At 35.6% G+C, this 15,317-nt stretch overlaps 3 protein-coding genes across 3 annotated transcripts; all 3 read left to right on the top strand.

Moving 5' to 3' along the window:
* Window positions 1-900: 900 nt before the first annotated feature.
* Window positions 901-3,976, top strand: LOC110631617 (CASP-like protein 3A1). Its single transcript, XM_021779503.2, has 3 exons — window positions 901-1,452; window positions 2,411-2,546; window positions 3,302-3,976. Exons 1-3 carry the CDS (start codon window positions 1,166-1,168, stop codon window positions 3,521-3,523), a joined length of 645 nt encoding a protein of 214 aa, XP_021635195.2. The 5' UTR covers window positions 901-1,165; the 3' UTR covers window positions 3,524-3,976.
* Window positions 3,977-5,177: 1,201 nt separating this feature from the next.
* On the top strand, window positions 5,178-12,546 carry LOC110631659 (probable inactive ATP-dependent zinc metalloprotease FTSHI 2, chloroplastic). Its single transcript, XM_021779568.2, has 11 exons — window positions 5,178-6,705; window positions 7,432-7,604; window positions 7,959-8,060; window positions 8,173-8,337; window positions 8,446-8,586; window positions 9,792-9,950; window positions 10,303-10,388; window positions 10,707-10,785; window positions 11,492-11,614; window positions 11,842-11,898; window positions 11,979-12,546. The coding sequence occupies exons 1-11, from the start codon at window positions 5,358-5,360 to the stop codon at window positions 12,189-12,191; spliced, it is 2,646 nt and encodes an 881-aa protein (XP_021635260.2). The 5' UTR covers window positions 5,178-5,357; the 3' UTR covers window positions 12,192-12,546.
* Window positions 12,547-12,689: 143 nt separating this feature from the next.
* On the top strand, window positions 12,690-14,408 carry LOC110631662 (early nodulin-like protein 7). Its single transcript, XM_021779574.2, has 2 exons — window positions 12,690-13,471; window positions 13,826-14,408. Exons 1-2 carry the CDS (start codon window positions 13,282-13,284, stop codon window positions 14,185-14,187), a joined length of 552 nt encoding a protein of 183 aa, XP_021635266.2. The 5' UTR covers window positions 12,690-13,281; the 3' UTR covers window positions 14,188-14,408.
* Window positions 14,409-15,317: the final 909 nt, after the last annotated feature.

The following is a 15,317-nucleotide window of genomic DNA, read 5'->3' as shown; positions in this document are numbered from 1 at the left end:
TTCTTGATGCCCCATTAGTCTAAAAACTTCAATTCAGCAGTAAAAGTGTCCAAATATAATTAATGCATGGACTTAACCCGGAAATATAGATTTAATAAACTTCTCTTATCTACCATAGTCCTTTAATAAACCATAATTTTTTAAATAAATACGCACCCTAACTCAATGGTAATTTCATTTCATTCGCTACATATTATTTTTTCTAATATATTTATAGTCAAGAGTATTTTTAAATTAACTTTTGCATATTGAAATTAATTTTTTTTAGTGATTTTTACTCCAAATTGACTTGATACATTTATAATTAAATAATTCTTCTTACCTAAATAATTTAAAACCAAATCACCTCCAAGTTCTTACTTACATCTGCTTGTCGGACATCAATTCTACCATATTCACTCACGGGCTAATGTTGTGGTCTGCCAAGTTCCTGCCCGTGCCCCTATCTTGCTGGAAATGGAAGAAAATAACTAATTAACAATAAGTTAGACTTGTTTTAAAATAATAATAATAATAATAATAATAAGTTAGACTTTATTCGAAATTACGTTTTACTAATTATTAGATAAAATATTTACATTTAAATCATTAATTCATTTTATGGAGTGAATTCACTAGAGGTTATTGATGAAAATAAAAATGTCTAATTTAATCTATTTTTCTTCATGTGATTCGAGCTAATAAAGTGTTTTATCAGATGTTACTTTGTTGTAAAATAAATTTCAAACTTTAAAATAAAAAAAAAATGAAATTATAAAATATTATTTTTGTAATTTTTTTTTTAATTTAACATAATATTCATTTTTTTCATCAATTTTTTTTTTTCATGTCAATTTTTTTAACGGAGAGAAGAACTGTACTATTTAATACATATAAAAAAAAAAAAAACGAAATCAATTTTTAGTGTGCAGACTAAACATGCGCAGAGGAAATCACAATCAGGTGTCGCGAAAGTAGCATTTTTCTGTAAGAAAAAAACTTAGTGCAAGTAAGAGAGAAGAAAGCTCCAGCCTCCAAGCCTCATCTAAGTCATCTCTCCACCTCCTCTGTATAAAGCCTAACCTCTTTTGCCTCTACTATACGCAGCGAAAACCACCGCAAAAGCACCAACCAACACAGAAAAAGACATTTATAAACGATTAATCAAGAAAAAAGTGAAGCTCTGATGATGAATGACCAAAAGGTGCCGCCACCGGAGGTGGCTGTCCAGCTACCGGAGTCCAAGGTGGCCGCGACGGAGAACAGTGGCACAATGAGTGGACCGCTGATAAGGACGCCGAGGTATTTTGGCCGGAAAGCTGAAGTCTTGCACGCGGCACTTAGGTTGTTGTGCATGGTGACATCTGTGGCAGCACTGTCGTTTATGGTCACAGCCCATCAGTCCAGCTCTGTCTCCATCTATGGGTTTATGCTTCCTGTTTACTCAAAGTGGTCATTCTCTCACTCATTCGAGTAAGTTGCTAAGTTTCTTGGGTCTACTTAATTGCCAAAATGTTGTGTCTTTGTTTATTATTCTTGCTTTTTTTGTTCTCGATCATGATGTTTCCATCGTTTGGTTGCTGAGAAAGTGAGGGAAAATCAGAGAGAATGGGATTTTGAGATTACATCATTGCCATCTAACGGAGGTTTTCCCTCTTTCCCTTCATCTTCTTTCTTTTTTCTTTTTCCTTTTTCCTTTTTTTTTTTTTTTGGGTTTTTTCATGGGTTCTGATGGTGCAAAACAGTTTAAAATTTTTTGCTCTTTTTTGCATTTTATTCCCTGCATTTTCTTAGCTACCAAACAGTCCATCCTTAATTTGTGATTTGAATCATTGAGATTGGAATTGAACCAAACTGACCGACTAAATCGGGGTCCTTCCTTGTTTGTTTGTCATGTTATGGATGAACTACAATTTCTGTTGAACTTCGTGTTTACGAAATTGCCCTCGGTTTTGTTGCTTCTGTGAGTAAAAACAAATTTTAGGTTCTCCCACCTTCAGGTTAATGACATTGGAATGAACAGAATCAAACCCGTGAGTTTTTTTTTTTTTTAATAATAATAATTATCACTTTTGGAGTCCTGTATATATGCAATTTGGAAGTTTTCTTTTAACACGGAATCCTCAAGGTCATTGGTATTGAAATGAGTGACATTAATGGTTGAGTGCATTATTGCTCGATTCCTAAAGGTTTGACATTATAACAAAGGTTCTATTTAAAGGTTGTTAACTGTAGATTTCTTAAAGCAAAATTTAGCTCTTATTTGGGATAGAGTTCACTCCTCAACTATCAACTATATGACTGTTGAAAGGGGAGGATTCAAGCAATTGTCTAATTAGGATGTATGTTGTTTGAGTAATAATTATAACGCAGTTGGAAAAGTAATTTGTATGTTCAGTAGTTGTTGATTCTGTTATTGGATGCTGAGCAGGTATCTAGTTGGAGTCTCAGCAGCTGTAGTTGCACACTCCTTGCTGCAACTGCTAATTAGCATGTCAAGGCTACTTAGAAAATCTCCAGTGGTTCCATCAAGAAGCCATGCTTGGCTTCTTTTTGCAGGAGATCAGGTATTAGATTAATGACTTTCATACGTGGGTAATGCTATATTCATGTGCTTGGCTTTATTTCCGTTCCCTTATATTGGAAGAGTTCTACATGCTTTGGTTATGCCAACAGAATCTTGGTAATTAATTTTATGGAACAAAGCCATATCAGTAGGAAGGAAATGTTTATCATCAACCAATGAACTATACAGGTTAATGGCAGGGATTTCTGGTTAGCGGTCGCGGAGAAGACGAGCATTAATCATGTGAAGACTATCTTGATGTGTTGAAGTGCTAAAGCAAATGAAATTTTGTGTCCTAATTTTTTTTATTTATCATAACATCTAACAGAATCAAAACAGGGTTAGAAACTGATGCAAGTTGCAGTTCCTCTTGCTCTAGTGGGAAAAAAAAATGAAGGGAGACTTGGACTGTTGGACTGTTGCCTTTCTCTTGGCGAAAATGTCGTTCTTGTGTTGTTAAGTCAGGCCTCAATACTCTACGCTTGCATCATAACATGCTATATAATAAAAGAACTCCTTTCAATGTCTTGCACATCTATATAAAATTTCACATTCTTTGTCTTTTGGTAGATAGAAATTTCACATTCTACATTTTTTGGCAGAGAATATTTTGTTGTAGCTCAGAATCATGTAGCTGAACCTGGTTTTCACTTTGTGCATAGCTATCTGCATTGCTTGTGAATTTTTCATTAATTCAGTTTAACCTCAAGCACAAATAGTTCTTTATAAGGGTCTGATTAATCTCCAAGTTTGCAGGTGTTGTCGTATGCAATGATTAGTGCTGGGGCTGCTGCATCAGGAGTCTCCAACCTGAACCGCACTGGAATCCAACATACGCCTTTACCAAATTTCTGCAAGCCTCTTCACTACTTCTGTGACCACGTTGCCATCTCTATAGCCTTCACTTTCTTCAGCTGCTTCTTGCTGGCTGCATTGGCCATTCAGGAGGTTATGTGGCTCTCCAAGTCAAAGTATTGAAGTTCCTTTGCGTCCCATAGTCTGCACTCCCATATCAGCATGATCTACTTGTAGCAAATATATGTATCCTCTTATTAGTTCCACTGATCTACTTTCTTATGGACAATTTTGTAATTTAACATGTTTAAGTTCACTTTGTAAAGAAGAGGATGGGGCATATCTGATAATGACACCATGCCCTAATTCAGTGATTATGACCAGATTGTTGAAAGCCTTGTCCTAATGGCTTTGGGATGGCCATTGTTTCTAGCAAGGCTATGAATTAGGCAGTCCATTTCAACAAGGACAGTACTCGTTCCCAGTTGATCTCACCCATTGTTTGATCCTTTGGTGTGGTCTTTTGGGTTGTCAATGGTATCATTGCATGCAAGCAAAGGACTAAAGCTTTTTGTAAAGAATATGTTGGTTTTATGTTTGAAATAACAGTTATAAAAATCAAGAATAATACCTAAACTGTCGGTAGCTTGTGTGTTGTGTTTTATTTGATTCATCTCTCTCCCTCTCTTCTTTGTTCTCTCTCTCATTCTCTCTCTCCCTCATTCTTTCTCTCCAAACAAAAGAGTAGGAAATTTCATTGATTGCTCATGATAAAGAGAGAGGGGATGAGAGAAAGAAAAAGATAAATTAAGTAAAAAAATTAAAAAATGTGACATAATGTGTCGCATGATAATTCACGTGTAAAAAGTTAAAATACTTACATTGATTTTGAATTTTGAATAAAAATTCTTTAATTTTAAAAGTTATAATTAAATTATTCAAAATAAAATAAAATTTTAAATTTTTTTAGTCAATAGGTCTTTATATTATTATCATATATCAAAATTTAAAAAAAAATTAAAAATAAAAATCATAATATTTCAAAAATATCAACATTTAAAATAAATTAAAAATTAAGAAGCGTGCTTAAAATATATAAATTTCAAATGAAAATACTCTGCATATATTTATTAGAGTTACAATGAATAGATATAGAACCATATAAAAGATCATGACTTTAATAATATTTATAGCTTTTCAAGTAATAATCGTTAAATTCTAAATAATAAAAAAATATTTTCATTATTATCTGGAAAATTAAATTGGAAAAGTATATTTTAATATTTTTTAAAATAAGTAAACGTTTTAACTTATGAAATAAAAAATTTTAAAATTAAATAATAATTTTAAATAAATATTTAAATTTTTTTCCAATTTTTATTGGGTGAGTCTCATAACACTCTGCTTGGATAAATTATTAGAGAGGAAGATAAATAAAAGAATGACAATTTTTCTTATCTTTCATCATTTAGTTTCTCTCATTGTGTTTGGATAAATAGAAAATAAAGAATGAAAAATAAAAAATGATAAAGGATAATTTAATTTTCCTCTTTAATTTTTTATTTTTCTTTAAATTAAAGAAAACATAATTAGAGAAAAATAGGACTAATTTTTCTCTCCTTATATCCTTTCTACTATGCAATCAAGAAAAATGCCTTTTCAAACTTATTTTCTCCGAATTATTTTCCTTCCTCCTTTTTTCACTTATCCAAACAAGGCGTAACCTTCCTCTCCCTTTTTCGCCTACCCAAACGCGGCGTAAGTGTTTCAATTTTATTAATAAAATTGGGGAAACGGTGCGTTTTCATCGCTGCCTTGTTTCCGCTGTGAAAACCACCCGACCCGGCCATTATCTACGAGCTCCAACTGAAACAGAACGCAGAACTCTCTCTTTGAAATTTCAATTTGATTCATCAATCAAAGCGAGCTCCCTTTCAAACATAACAGCTTCTAAAATGTGAGTTTCTCTTTTTCTTCTCCTAGTTTCATTGAATTCATCTATATATTTTCCATTTCCATGGCCAGTCATCTGCTCTTTAGCTCTTCATTCCTCCCCAAAGCCCAAAAACCCTACAAATTTCTGCTAAAACCACGCGATTACCCTTCCATTTCTTGCCAAAAACAAGACCCAAGTCTTGAAAATCATAGTGAAACTAGTAAAACGCATAAAGCTAATAAAACCAATTTCAGTTTTCTCACTGCACCCATAACTCTCACCATAATCTCCGCCTCTCTCTCGCCACAAACCGTCCTTGCCGCAGCAGCGAAGACAGGCCATAAAAAGAAAACCCAGAAAAAAACACCACAAGAATCTTTAACCCTGGACCAGCTTAAACAATGGTCTAAAGATCTCCCAATTGTATCAAATCGAATCCCATATACTGAAATATTGAGTTTCAAAGAAAGCAACAAGCTTAAACATGTAATTAAAGCGCCCAAAGCACGTTTTAAAGAACGGGCAGAGGCTGTTTTAGTGGTTTTGGATGATAATAAAGTTTTTAGGACTGTTTTGCCTTCAGTAGAGAGTAATAAGAGGTTTTGGGATTCATGGGATGAGTTAAAGATTGATACAATGTGTGTTAATGCATATAGCCCTCCGGTCAAGAAACCTGAGCTGCCTAAGCCATATTTAGGGTTTTTGTGGAAAGTTCCAGAGTTTATGTTATCTAAGTTAAAGCCTAAGAAGGAGTCAAAGAGAGCTATGGAGTTGAGGAAAATGAGAGAGGAGATTAAGAGGCAAAGAAATGAGGAATTGGCAAGAATGAGAGAGGAACGGGAAATGATTGAAAAGGCAATAAAAATTCAAAAGAAAGAGGAGCAGAGAAGGATAAAGAGGGAGATTAGGAAAAAGAAGTATGAGGCATCATTGCGTGATGCACAGAGGAATTACACAAGGATGGCCAATATGTGGGCTGATTTGGCACAGGACTCAAATGTGGCCACATTGTTAGGGTTGGTGTTTTTTGTGATATTTTACCGGACTGTGGTGCTTAGTTATCGAAAGCAGAAGAAGGACTATGAAGATAGGCTGAAGATTGAGAAGGCAGAGGCAGAGGAAAGGAGGAAAATGAAGGAGTTGGAGAGGGAGATGATGGGAATTGAGGAAGAGGAGGAGGTTGAGGGTGAGGGTGAGCAAGGGAAAAGGGAGCAGAATGCCTACATGAAAATGGCTATGCAGTTCATGAAGTCAGGTGCAAGAGTTAGGCGTGCGCATAATAGGAGATTGCCTCAGTATTTGGAGAGGGGTGTGGATGTAAAGTTTTCGGATGTTGCGGGGCTTGGGAAAATACGACTTGAACTTGAGGAGATTGTGAAGTTTTTCACACATGGGGAGATGTATCGGAGGAGAGGAGTGAGGATACCAGGTCAGATTTTGAAACCATGATACGATAGTTTCATATTTTGTGCATTGTTCTAATTTTTGCTAGGATTGATTATTTAATGTATGTTTGAGTGACATATGTATTTGTATATGTTATGTCTTTAGGGAAGGCCTGATCTAAAGAGCCTTCATAGCTGTCACATTGTTTGTATCTCAAATTCTCAATTGCATGGAACACAGCTCTTTTACTCTACATGTTGTGGGGTTCGATTAATATTTAAATCTGAGTGTGAATTTGAGCAAATAGAGTTCCCTTGGCATAAAGATGAATTATCAAATGCTGTTATGGTACTTTCACTGTACTTTGGCTTTCCAACATGGAGATTCATTTGATATGTTGTTTGAAAGTAAAAAAGTTTCATCTCATGTTGCACGTGTTCATATCATGGTCTTGGCCTAAATGGGAGATTGTTATTTTTATCACATTTTTTAGTATTGATAACATAAGGTATTGCCCTTTTTTTTTTCTACTACTTCATGTGGGATCACATCCACACAATAAATAAACAGGAGAATTTTGTGAACAGAGTAATTTATGATAAATTTATTGAGAGGAAGAGAAAGAAAAGGATATGGAGTGAAAAATTATACCATTTACTGTACCTTGCCTTCTATGACCTTTTATTCTTGCTTAGTTCCTTTTTAAAGCTATTTACACTTTCCATCCTTTGTGCATGACATAGCCTGCTGGAATTGGTTTTACCATCAGGTGGCATTCTTCTTTGTGGACCTCCTGGAGTGGGGAAAACTTTACTGGCAAAAGCTGTAGCTGGTGAGGCGGGTGTGAACTTCTTCTCCATTTCTGCATCTCAGTTTGTGGAAATATATGTAGGGGTTGGTGCTTCTCGTGTCAGATCTCTTTACCAAGAAGCAAAGGAAAATGTAAGTCTTGTTAATAGCTGCATTATTACACTCTCTTTCCTAATCTAGCACTTGGTAATGAGGTTATATATCGTAGTTTATTATAGCTGATTCGTCTGAACAGATCTCTGATTTGTGTTAATGACTTTGAAGTATTGAATATCGTACTAGAGTTTTATCATTTGATCTCTTTTTTTCCTTGAGCACTTTTAAAGTACAAAGAATTTGCCTCGGAGTGCAAAACCTTTCTGATTTATCATTTTTTTTCCTAATCCTTTCTCTCATAGCTTATGTGCTTTTTCAAGTTTTTGAGGCACTTTTAATTGGAGATGGACAACTTTCAACATGCCATCATACTTATTATTGTTTTCATAGGCTCCATCTGTTGTCTTTATTGATGAACTGGATGCTGTTGGAAGGGAGCGTGGGTTGATAAAAGGTTCTGGTGGGCAAGAACGTGATGCTACTCTTAATCAGGTTCGTTGGGGCATTTACCACTATAATGTAGGACTATTGATTTTTTTTTTTTTTAATTGCAGGCTAGACCTCCATCTGGAGATTGATGTTCTTTTTTATTCTTAAATTTCAGCTTCTTGTATGCTTGGATGGATTTGAAGGAAGAGGGGAAGTGATAACTATTGCTTCCACCAATAGACCCGATATTCTAGACCCGGCACTAGTGAGACCTGGACGCTTTGATAGAAAAATTTTTATACCCAAACCTGGCCTTATAGGCCGCATGGAAATTCTGAAGGTGGTGATATGTTCATTCTATTCACACGTTCTATCACTCTAGCTCTGCTAGGCTTCATAACTTGTCATCTACTATTTCTTTTGTTTGATTTCTTTGATTCATAATTAGGTTCATGCTCGTAAAAAGCCTATGGCTGATGATGTGGACTACATGGCTGTTGCTAGTATAACAGATGGAATGGTTGGTGCTGAGCTGGCCAACATAATTGAGGTTGCTGCAATTAATATGATGCGTGATGGAAGGACTGAGGTAACTATTCTTATAAATTGAATGGTCCTCTTTACTTTTGACTATAATTTGATTTTCTTAGACGCAACTAGCTAAAGAGGAGTTAAGAGAAATAGTACATTTGGAATTAGGAAAGCAGTATATATTCTATGATAATACGAAACTGCAATGCCTATGGGATATCAAGGTCTAAGACAAGACTTTCTGAACAGAAACCCTAAATCTTCTTTTGAGATGATATTCATTTGACGTTTATAGGAGACAATATTTTCTGGCCTGAATTTTATTGTGAATATCTGACCTTGTGTGGCCACATTAGCCCTGAATATTATTGTGAATGTCTGACCTTGTGTTATCACATCCTATATGAAAATAATTTTGCAGTGACTATTGATAAATTTGGAAGATGTCTTCCTTTGTCTAGTGTTTAAATTTGGAGTGCATAACTGATTATTGTTGGAAATTTTTCTTGGTTGGAGGTGAACAATTGAAGGTTGGCTTTTACTTGTGATTTGCAATTATATAAAATAATCAACTTCTGTTTGGGCCTCAATGTTTGCAAACCATTTGGATAAAACTGGCAGTTGGTCATTAGGCAGTGGACCAAAAGTTTTGTGCCTAACTCATAATGCAAGAGGTTGGGAGTTTAAACATTGAAATCACATTTTCTTGAACGAAAAAGAAATCCAGCTACCTTTTGGATGCTGCCAAAAAGATTGCCTATGGCAAAATATGCCTGGTTAGATGATTTTGGACAAGCTAACGGTTAACATTCTTCACCTTCCATGGTTTGCACATTGCAATAACTTTTGTTGACTTCTTTATTAGTTTTCTTGTTCATTGAAGTTGTCGGAGACAAGAAAGTGATGAGCAAACCTAGGATGACATGAGTGAAAGTAGGTAAAAAAAATGCATGAGCACTAGATCTTTCTAAAGATGTAATCCTAATTTCCCAAAGTGGGTGAATGGAGGAAAATAATCTTTATGGGCGATATCCACTAGTTTGGGATTAAGGGTTAGTTGAGTTGAGTTCATTGATGTGAATGAAATAAACTTAGTTACTTTACTGTCAAAATTGTATTTGCAATAATTTCATTGGGCTTATTTGTAAGTGATTATGTTATATAGTCCTCATTGTTAATAATTTTTTCTTATAATTTGATTTTTAATTTTAATAATTGCCCTTGTGGATAGTAAGGTATTAGTGAAGAATTTACTCTGTGCAGATTACAACTGATGACTTACTACAAGCTGCTCAAATAGAAGAGAGAGGAATGCTAGATAGGAAGGAAAGAAGCCCTGAAACATGGAAGCAAGTAGCTATTAATGAAGCAGCCATGGCTGTTGTAGCTGTGAACTTTCCTGATCTTAAAAATATTGAGTTTGTATGGTCTTTTAACTTTTTTATTAAAGTTTTTTTCTTGCATACACTTTGTCATACTTGAACTTGTCTGTGCACAGAGCAAGAGCGCACAGTGCATTTCTCCTGCACAGTGCACATTGAGAGAGTGCACAGTGTATTTCTCCTGCACAGTGCACATTGCTTTAGTTGATAGAGACTTTGCTAGACCTTTGTGAATGGCTATTTTTGGTGCTATACAAATTGCAGTGGATTTCAGTTTGAAAAAAGAAAAATGCACTGGATTTCAGAGGACGATAAGAAAATTCGATGGACAATTTGTAAAATAATATGAAATACATATAAGTTAACTATTGTTATTTTTTCATTGTGACCAGGTCACTATTGCTCCTAGAGCTGGCAGGGAACTTGGTTATGTTAGAATGAAAATGGATCATGTCAAATTTAAGGAGGGAATGCTTAGGTATATCTCCTTGCAAGTCATTTTTTAATTTCTTTTATTGGTCAAATTACTATCAAAATAATATACAACCTGTTGAACTATGATGTAGTTTTCTTCCTTTAAAATCCAAAACGGCCATTTCCAAATGCATTTCAAATTAAAGCAATATTTGCAAGACTGTTATTGATACCATAATTTGCCATCCCAAATGGCTAGTTATTTGTAGTATGTGTTACCCTTAAGTAATTTAATTATTTCCATTCCGATAGTTGCTCATTGAACTTGCTTTAGGGCATTCTATCTTCTTTCCATACCATCTTACTTTCTCCTATAATGCAGTCGGCAATCTCTCCTGGATCATATCACTGTTCAACTGGCACCTCGTGCAGCCGATGAGCTTTGGTATGGTGAGGGTCAGGTAAAGAACCAGTTGCTAACATATACATGTTTGTGCATGTGTGGCTCAATATCCTTGCGTGGAAATTATTGTGCAGAAAGCGGTTGGTACACAATGTTAGATTTCACAATTTTGTTCTATGCTGCTTTCTTGAGTTACCTAAAAGATGATAGAAGTGATAGCAGCTGATCTGCAGATACTCTTCATCCTGATACTTTTGATTACTTGTGGAGTATTTACTTTTGTTTAGTGGTTGCTTGCCAGCTTACATTAGTCCTTTATACTGTATCAAGATCAATGACATAATGGTTTGTATTTTTGAGGACTTGTGTGCAACCTAAAAATATTAGGTAGTCTGTCTCTGTTTAAAATTGATTCCTTCATTTGGGTCCATCATGAACATGCTTATTTACAAAACCAGGTAGATTGGTATAGCCAAAAGGAAAATATGGAATATGATAACTAGCATTTTTTGTAATGATCTGTTTCTTGAGAAAATGGATTCCTGGTCGAAACATGCAAAGAGATTCAAACCACAACATATTCTTTCATAATAATATTGAACCATGCATATTGTTTAGTTTTTTCAGTAAGATTTCTATCTGGTTTGTCCCATGAGTTGTTTTGTTCATTGGAAACTGCATTCTGTAGATGGAACACAATTTTTTATCATTCTTTTTGTAGTCTAGAATGATTTCCTAATACTTACTGTGTAGAATTGTTCCAGTTGAGTACGATATGGGCAGAAACAGCAGACAATGCTAGGTCAGCAGCACGAACTTATGTTCTTGGTGGGCTTTCTGAGAAACATTATGGCCTGTTTGACTTCTGGGTTGCAGATCGAATCAATGTATGCCTACATGCTCATTTCTATGGCTTTCAATATGGTCACAGGAATTGTAAAATTTTCCTGCATCTGTTTCTATTTATTAACATGGTGAAAATTTTGTTTTACCATTTCTGCCAAGCCCAATTCAGATTGAAAATGACTCGAAATTTGACTTATAGAATTTCTCTTCATCACTTGAATGCTATTGTACTGTTGATGCATTTCTGATGAAAGTTTGCAAATTGCAGGAAATTGATTTAGAGGCACTTCAGATTGTAAACTTGTGTTATGAGCGTGCTAAAGAGGTATTTCATATTAATGTGAAGAAAACACTAATGTTCAACTTTCTAGTGTCCTTGTATAAACTTTCTGCTTTCTGTTTCAGATTCTGCAGCAGAACCGAAAGCTGATGGATGCTGTTGTTGATCAACTAGTTCAGAAGAAAAGTTTGTCCAAACAAGAATTTTTTAACCTGGTTGAGTTGCATGGTTCTATCAAACCTGTGCCACCAAGTATATTTGATATCAGGGATGCCAAACGTGCACAGTTTCAAGAAATAATGATGAATCGGAAGGAAACCACTGTGAGCAATTTATAAGAGAGATGCCAAGAGACCCCTTTGGATTTGCAATGGGGGGGGATTTTGGGAAGTAGATTTTACCTTGGGTGGCGGTGCAAATTGCAGATTAGGGCTGTATCTCTGCAAAATCAACTTTGGATGACAAATGTAAATGTACCAGGGTCATCAATTACTGGTAAACTGGTGTAATGGGCGTGCCGAGAGATCGGAATTGCATAAGGGATTTTTGAAATGCTCTGACCTTAGATGGGGTATTTTGACGACTCCAAGAACCATTTCAGCTTGGCTCTAATCCAATCATAAAGTACAAGATTTTATGTTCTTGAACTATTATTACAGTGAAAAATAAAAAGAACAGTCAAATATTTTTTCACTTGATATGGATAACAGAACGAAAAATGTTCCATCAATAGGCAATTAGCAATTTTTCCGTCCTTGGCCATTCCAAAGGAACAAATTTGGGTACGATAGTTTCATTCTTCATCAATGCCTTTTAAGTTTTAATCGAATTCGTTGCAAGCTATTTTTCATTAGACAGATGATGTGTAAACGTCTGAAGATGCGTCTATATGCTATGATGTTTGTACTTTAAATGTCTAGTTTTTTGCATGTTAAGCCATCCATGCCGAGTCCCAACCGGGCTAGCATTTGGTAATCACTGTCTCAGTTTTAAGTCGGACTCGATCACTGTCCTGACAACATCTTCAGGCGCGACATAGTGACATAGCTCTTTAGAGGGGACTATAATACAACTGTTCTGTAATGACATAACACATCTGCCCTGTTTTTTCAACCCAAATCGTCAAGAACCCCCAGAAAATCCCTTTTGAAATTGTCAAATTCTTAATACCAGCACTTCACTTTAACCGCCACCATTTGAAAGGCACGTTCCCTCTAACTATCCATGGCAACCACTAACCGCCAAATCCCACCACGTTTTTTCCGAAAAAAAACTACCCACTACTTACTGTAACTATATAACTCTCTTCCTAATTCCTATGATCAGTCACAACACATATTGCATCGAATAAACCAACATTAGTTCTCACATTCTTTAATCAGTATATCTGTTGGATCTTTCAAGGAGAGAAAAAAGAAGACCACTAACATGGCATCTGCTGTGGGTCTGTTTTGTACTTGCTTTCTAGTCTTTCTAGCATCCATGAATGGTTTGGCTGATGCAGGAAGGGTGTTCAAAGTGGGTGATGAGTTGGGTTGGCAAGAGCCTGGAGGCAACAACACTGCAGTTTATAGCCAATGGGCTGAAAGGAACAGATTTCAAGTTGAAGATTCTCTCTGTGAGTTTGTACAATTTGTTTCACTTAAAAACGTTCATTTCCCGTCCAAATTTAGTAACAGCAAAAATAGTAGAGGCTTCAAATTTTATAACATTTGTGAATGGTTGAATCAGTTAGGATAGCTACAGTTGTTGCGTAGTAAAAATTTCTTTTAGCAGATGAATATGTATTTCAATTTCGAAAAACAGTTATTGTTTCTCTAATGAACATATAAAACAATCGTATTTCTGTAACCAAAGAAAGATTTATAACTGAAAATATGGTTGCAGGCAAACAAATGTTCCATAACACATGTATATCTCTTGGGTTGTCTTGTTCTTGCACTGTCACAGTACTGATTTCTTCTGTTTGCAGTATTCGAGTACAAGAATGACTCGGTTATTCAAGTTGACAAATGGGGTTATTACCATTGCAACACCAGCAAACCTATTGTTGCCTTCAACAATGGGAGGAGTACTTTCAATCTTGACAGGCCAGGACCTTTCTACTTTATTAGTGGAGCCTCTGATCACTGCAGAAATGGCCAGCGTTTGATTGTGGAAGTGATGGGTATGCACCACCAAAGATCACATTCTCCACCATCCATTGCAAATCCACCTGAATATAACCTGGCACCATCACCACAGCCAAGTTCAGGAGCAGTAGTCTCAGTGAGACTTGTTTCAGTCTTAGTGGTTGTTCTTGCCACATTAGAAACTTTACTATTGTCATCTTAAACAGTTTTCAGTTATGGTTGTTTTAGTTATTTGGCATTTATTCTTTGTCAATTGGTGTCAGGTTCCAGCTAGCTATTGGAATCCTTTGTCGAAACAATTTGTCTTTTGAGTAACTGTTTAGTTATTGAACATTATTGCTTTTGGCTTTCTAGGATGAGTTTGTTTGTTTCTAAAGTTTTTAAAGCATTTAATTGCAGTTATGTAATATTTTCTTACTATTACCGGCATCATGTTTGACAGCTTTTCCAATTTTTTGGAAATAAATATCAAAATAGAAAAGTACAATTCTAATGGAATACCGATAGTCAGCATTTATTGAAGTTTTTTGATCATTCACTGAAAGACACAGGGAAAAAAGACTAGATTTTATTTCTGAAATGTTGGGCAGATCAGGAAGAAGCAGACTTCACCATTTGCAGGTATGATATCCCAATGATTTTGCACTTTCAACATCAGAGTTGGATGAATCTGATTGATTGTTGAATAGCACTGGATTAGGCTGGATTTGTTTGGTAATCAAGGTTTTAGAAGGTTGTAATTTCAATTGCCTGTTGACATCAACAATCCTACTCTTCTTGCCTCTTTGTTTCTTCCATTTCAGCTTCCTTAGCCAGTGTCTAAATAACTGAACTCCCGGATAGATAAACACTGTTATCATGCTCCCAGCACCAATAGCCAATATAGCCTCAAGCATCCATCTTGTTTTGTAAGCATTTGGCATGATCACCCATGTGGTTGCAACAAAAGCTGTTGCCAGACACTGCCACCCACATGTCCTTGTGAATGATCACCCTTAGCTTCATTAGTTTTTTCTCTAAAATAATTACAATGCATGGAGATGTGAACAATGCAATGCTGTTACTAATAGCAAAGATCTTAAAAGCCAAATTTCTACCAACTGTTGACTGGCATTTTAGTGTTCCCTCCCGATAGACACCCCCAGGGGGGATTCAAACCAACAGTAAAAGTAACGGTGGCAATCAGAATGGCTCTAGTATGATTGTGTTTCAAGCATTTTGCAGTGCCTCCCTATGCATATCATATTGTTTATTGCGTCGATTGTGTCTCTTGCCTTGATACTTGTGTTGATGATGCAATTCTGTTCTTGCTGATGAGGACACTTGTTAGCA

Source organism: Hevea brasiliensis, chromosome 6 (assembly GCF_030052815.1).
Source record: "Hevea brasiliensis isolate MT/VB/25A 57/8 chromosome 6, ASM3005281v1, whole genome shotgun sequence".
Lineage (NCBI taxonomy): Eukaryota > Viridiplantae > Streptophyta > Magnoliopsida > Malpighiales > Euphorbiaceae > Hevea > Hevea brasiliensis.
This window is presented reverse-complemented; position numbering and strand designations above follow the sequence as displayed.

Excerpts from the sequence above, each read along its gene's own strand:
- LOC110631617 (XM_021779503.2), top strand. The coding sequence starts at position 1,166 with ATGATGAATGACCAAAAGGTGCCGCCACCGGAGGTGGCTGTCCAGCTA. Across the intron at positions 1,453-2,410 it reads TCATTCTCTCACTCATTCGA|GTATCTAGTTGGAGTCTCAG; the intron begins GTAAGTTGCTAA and ends GATGCTGAGCAG. Across the intron at positions 2,547-3,301 it reads TTCTTTTTGCAGGAGATCAG|GTGTTGTCGTATGCAATGAT; the intron begins GTATTAGATTAA and ends CCAAGTTTGCAG.
- LOC110631662 (XM_021779574.2), top strand. The coding sequence starts at position 13,282 with ATGGCATCTGCTGTGGGTCTGTTTTGTACTTGCTTTCTAGTCTTTCTA. Across the intron at positions 13,472-13,825 it reads TCAAGTTGAAGATTCTCTCT|TATTCGAGTACAAGAATGAC; the intron begins GTGAGTTTGTAC and ends TTCTGTTTGCAG.
- LOC110631659 (XM_021779568.2), top strand. The coding sequence starts at position 5,358 with ATGGCCAGTCATCTGCTCTTTAGCTCTTCATTCCTCCCCAAAGCCCAA. Across the intron at positions 8,587-9,791 it reads TGCGTGATGGAAGGACTGAG|ATTACAACTGATGACTTACT; the intron begins GTAACTATTCTT and ends TACTCTGTGCAG. Across the intron at positions 10,786-11,491 it reads TTTGGTATGGTGAGGGTCAG|TTGAGTACGATATGGGCAGA; the intron begins GTAAAGAACCAG and ends GAATTGTTCCAG.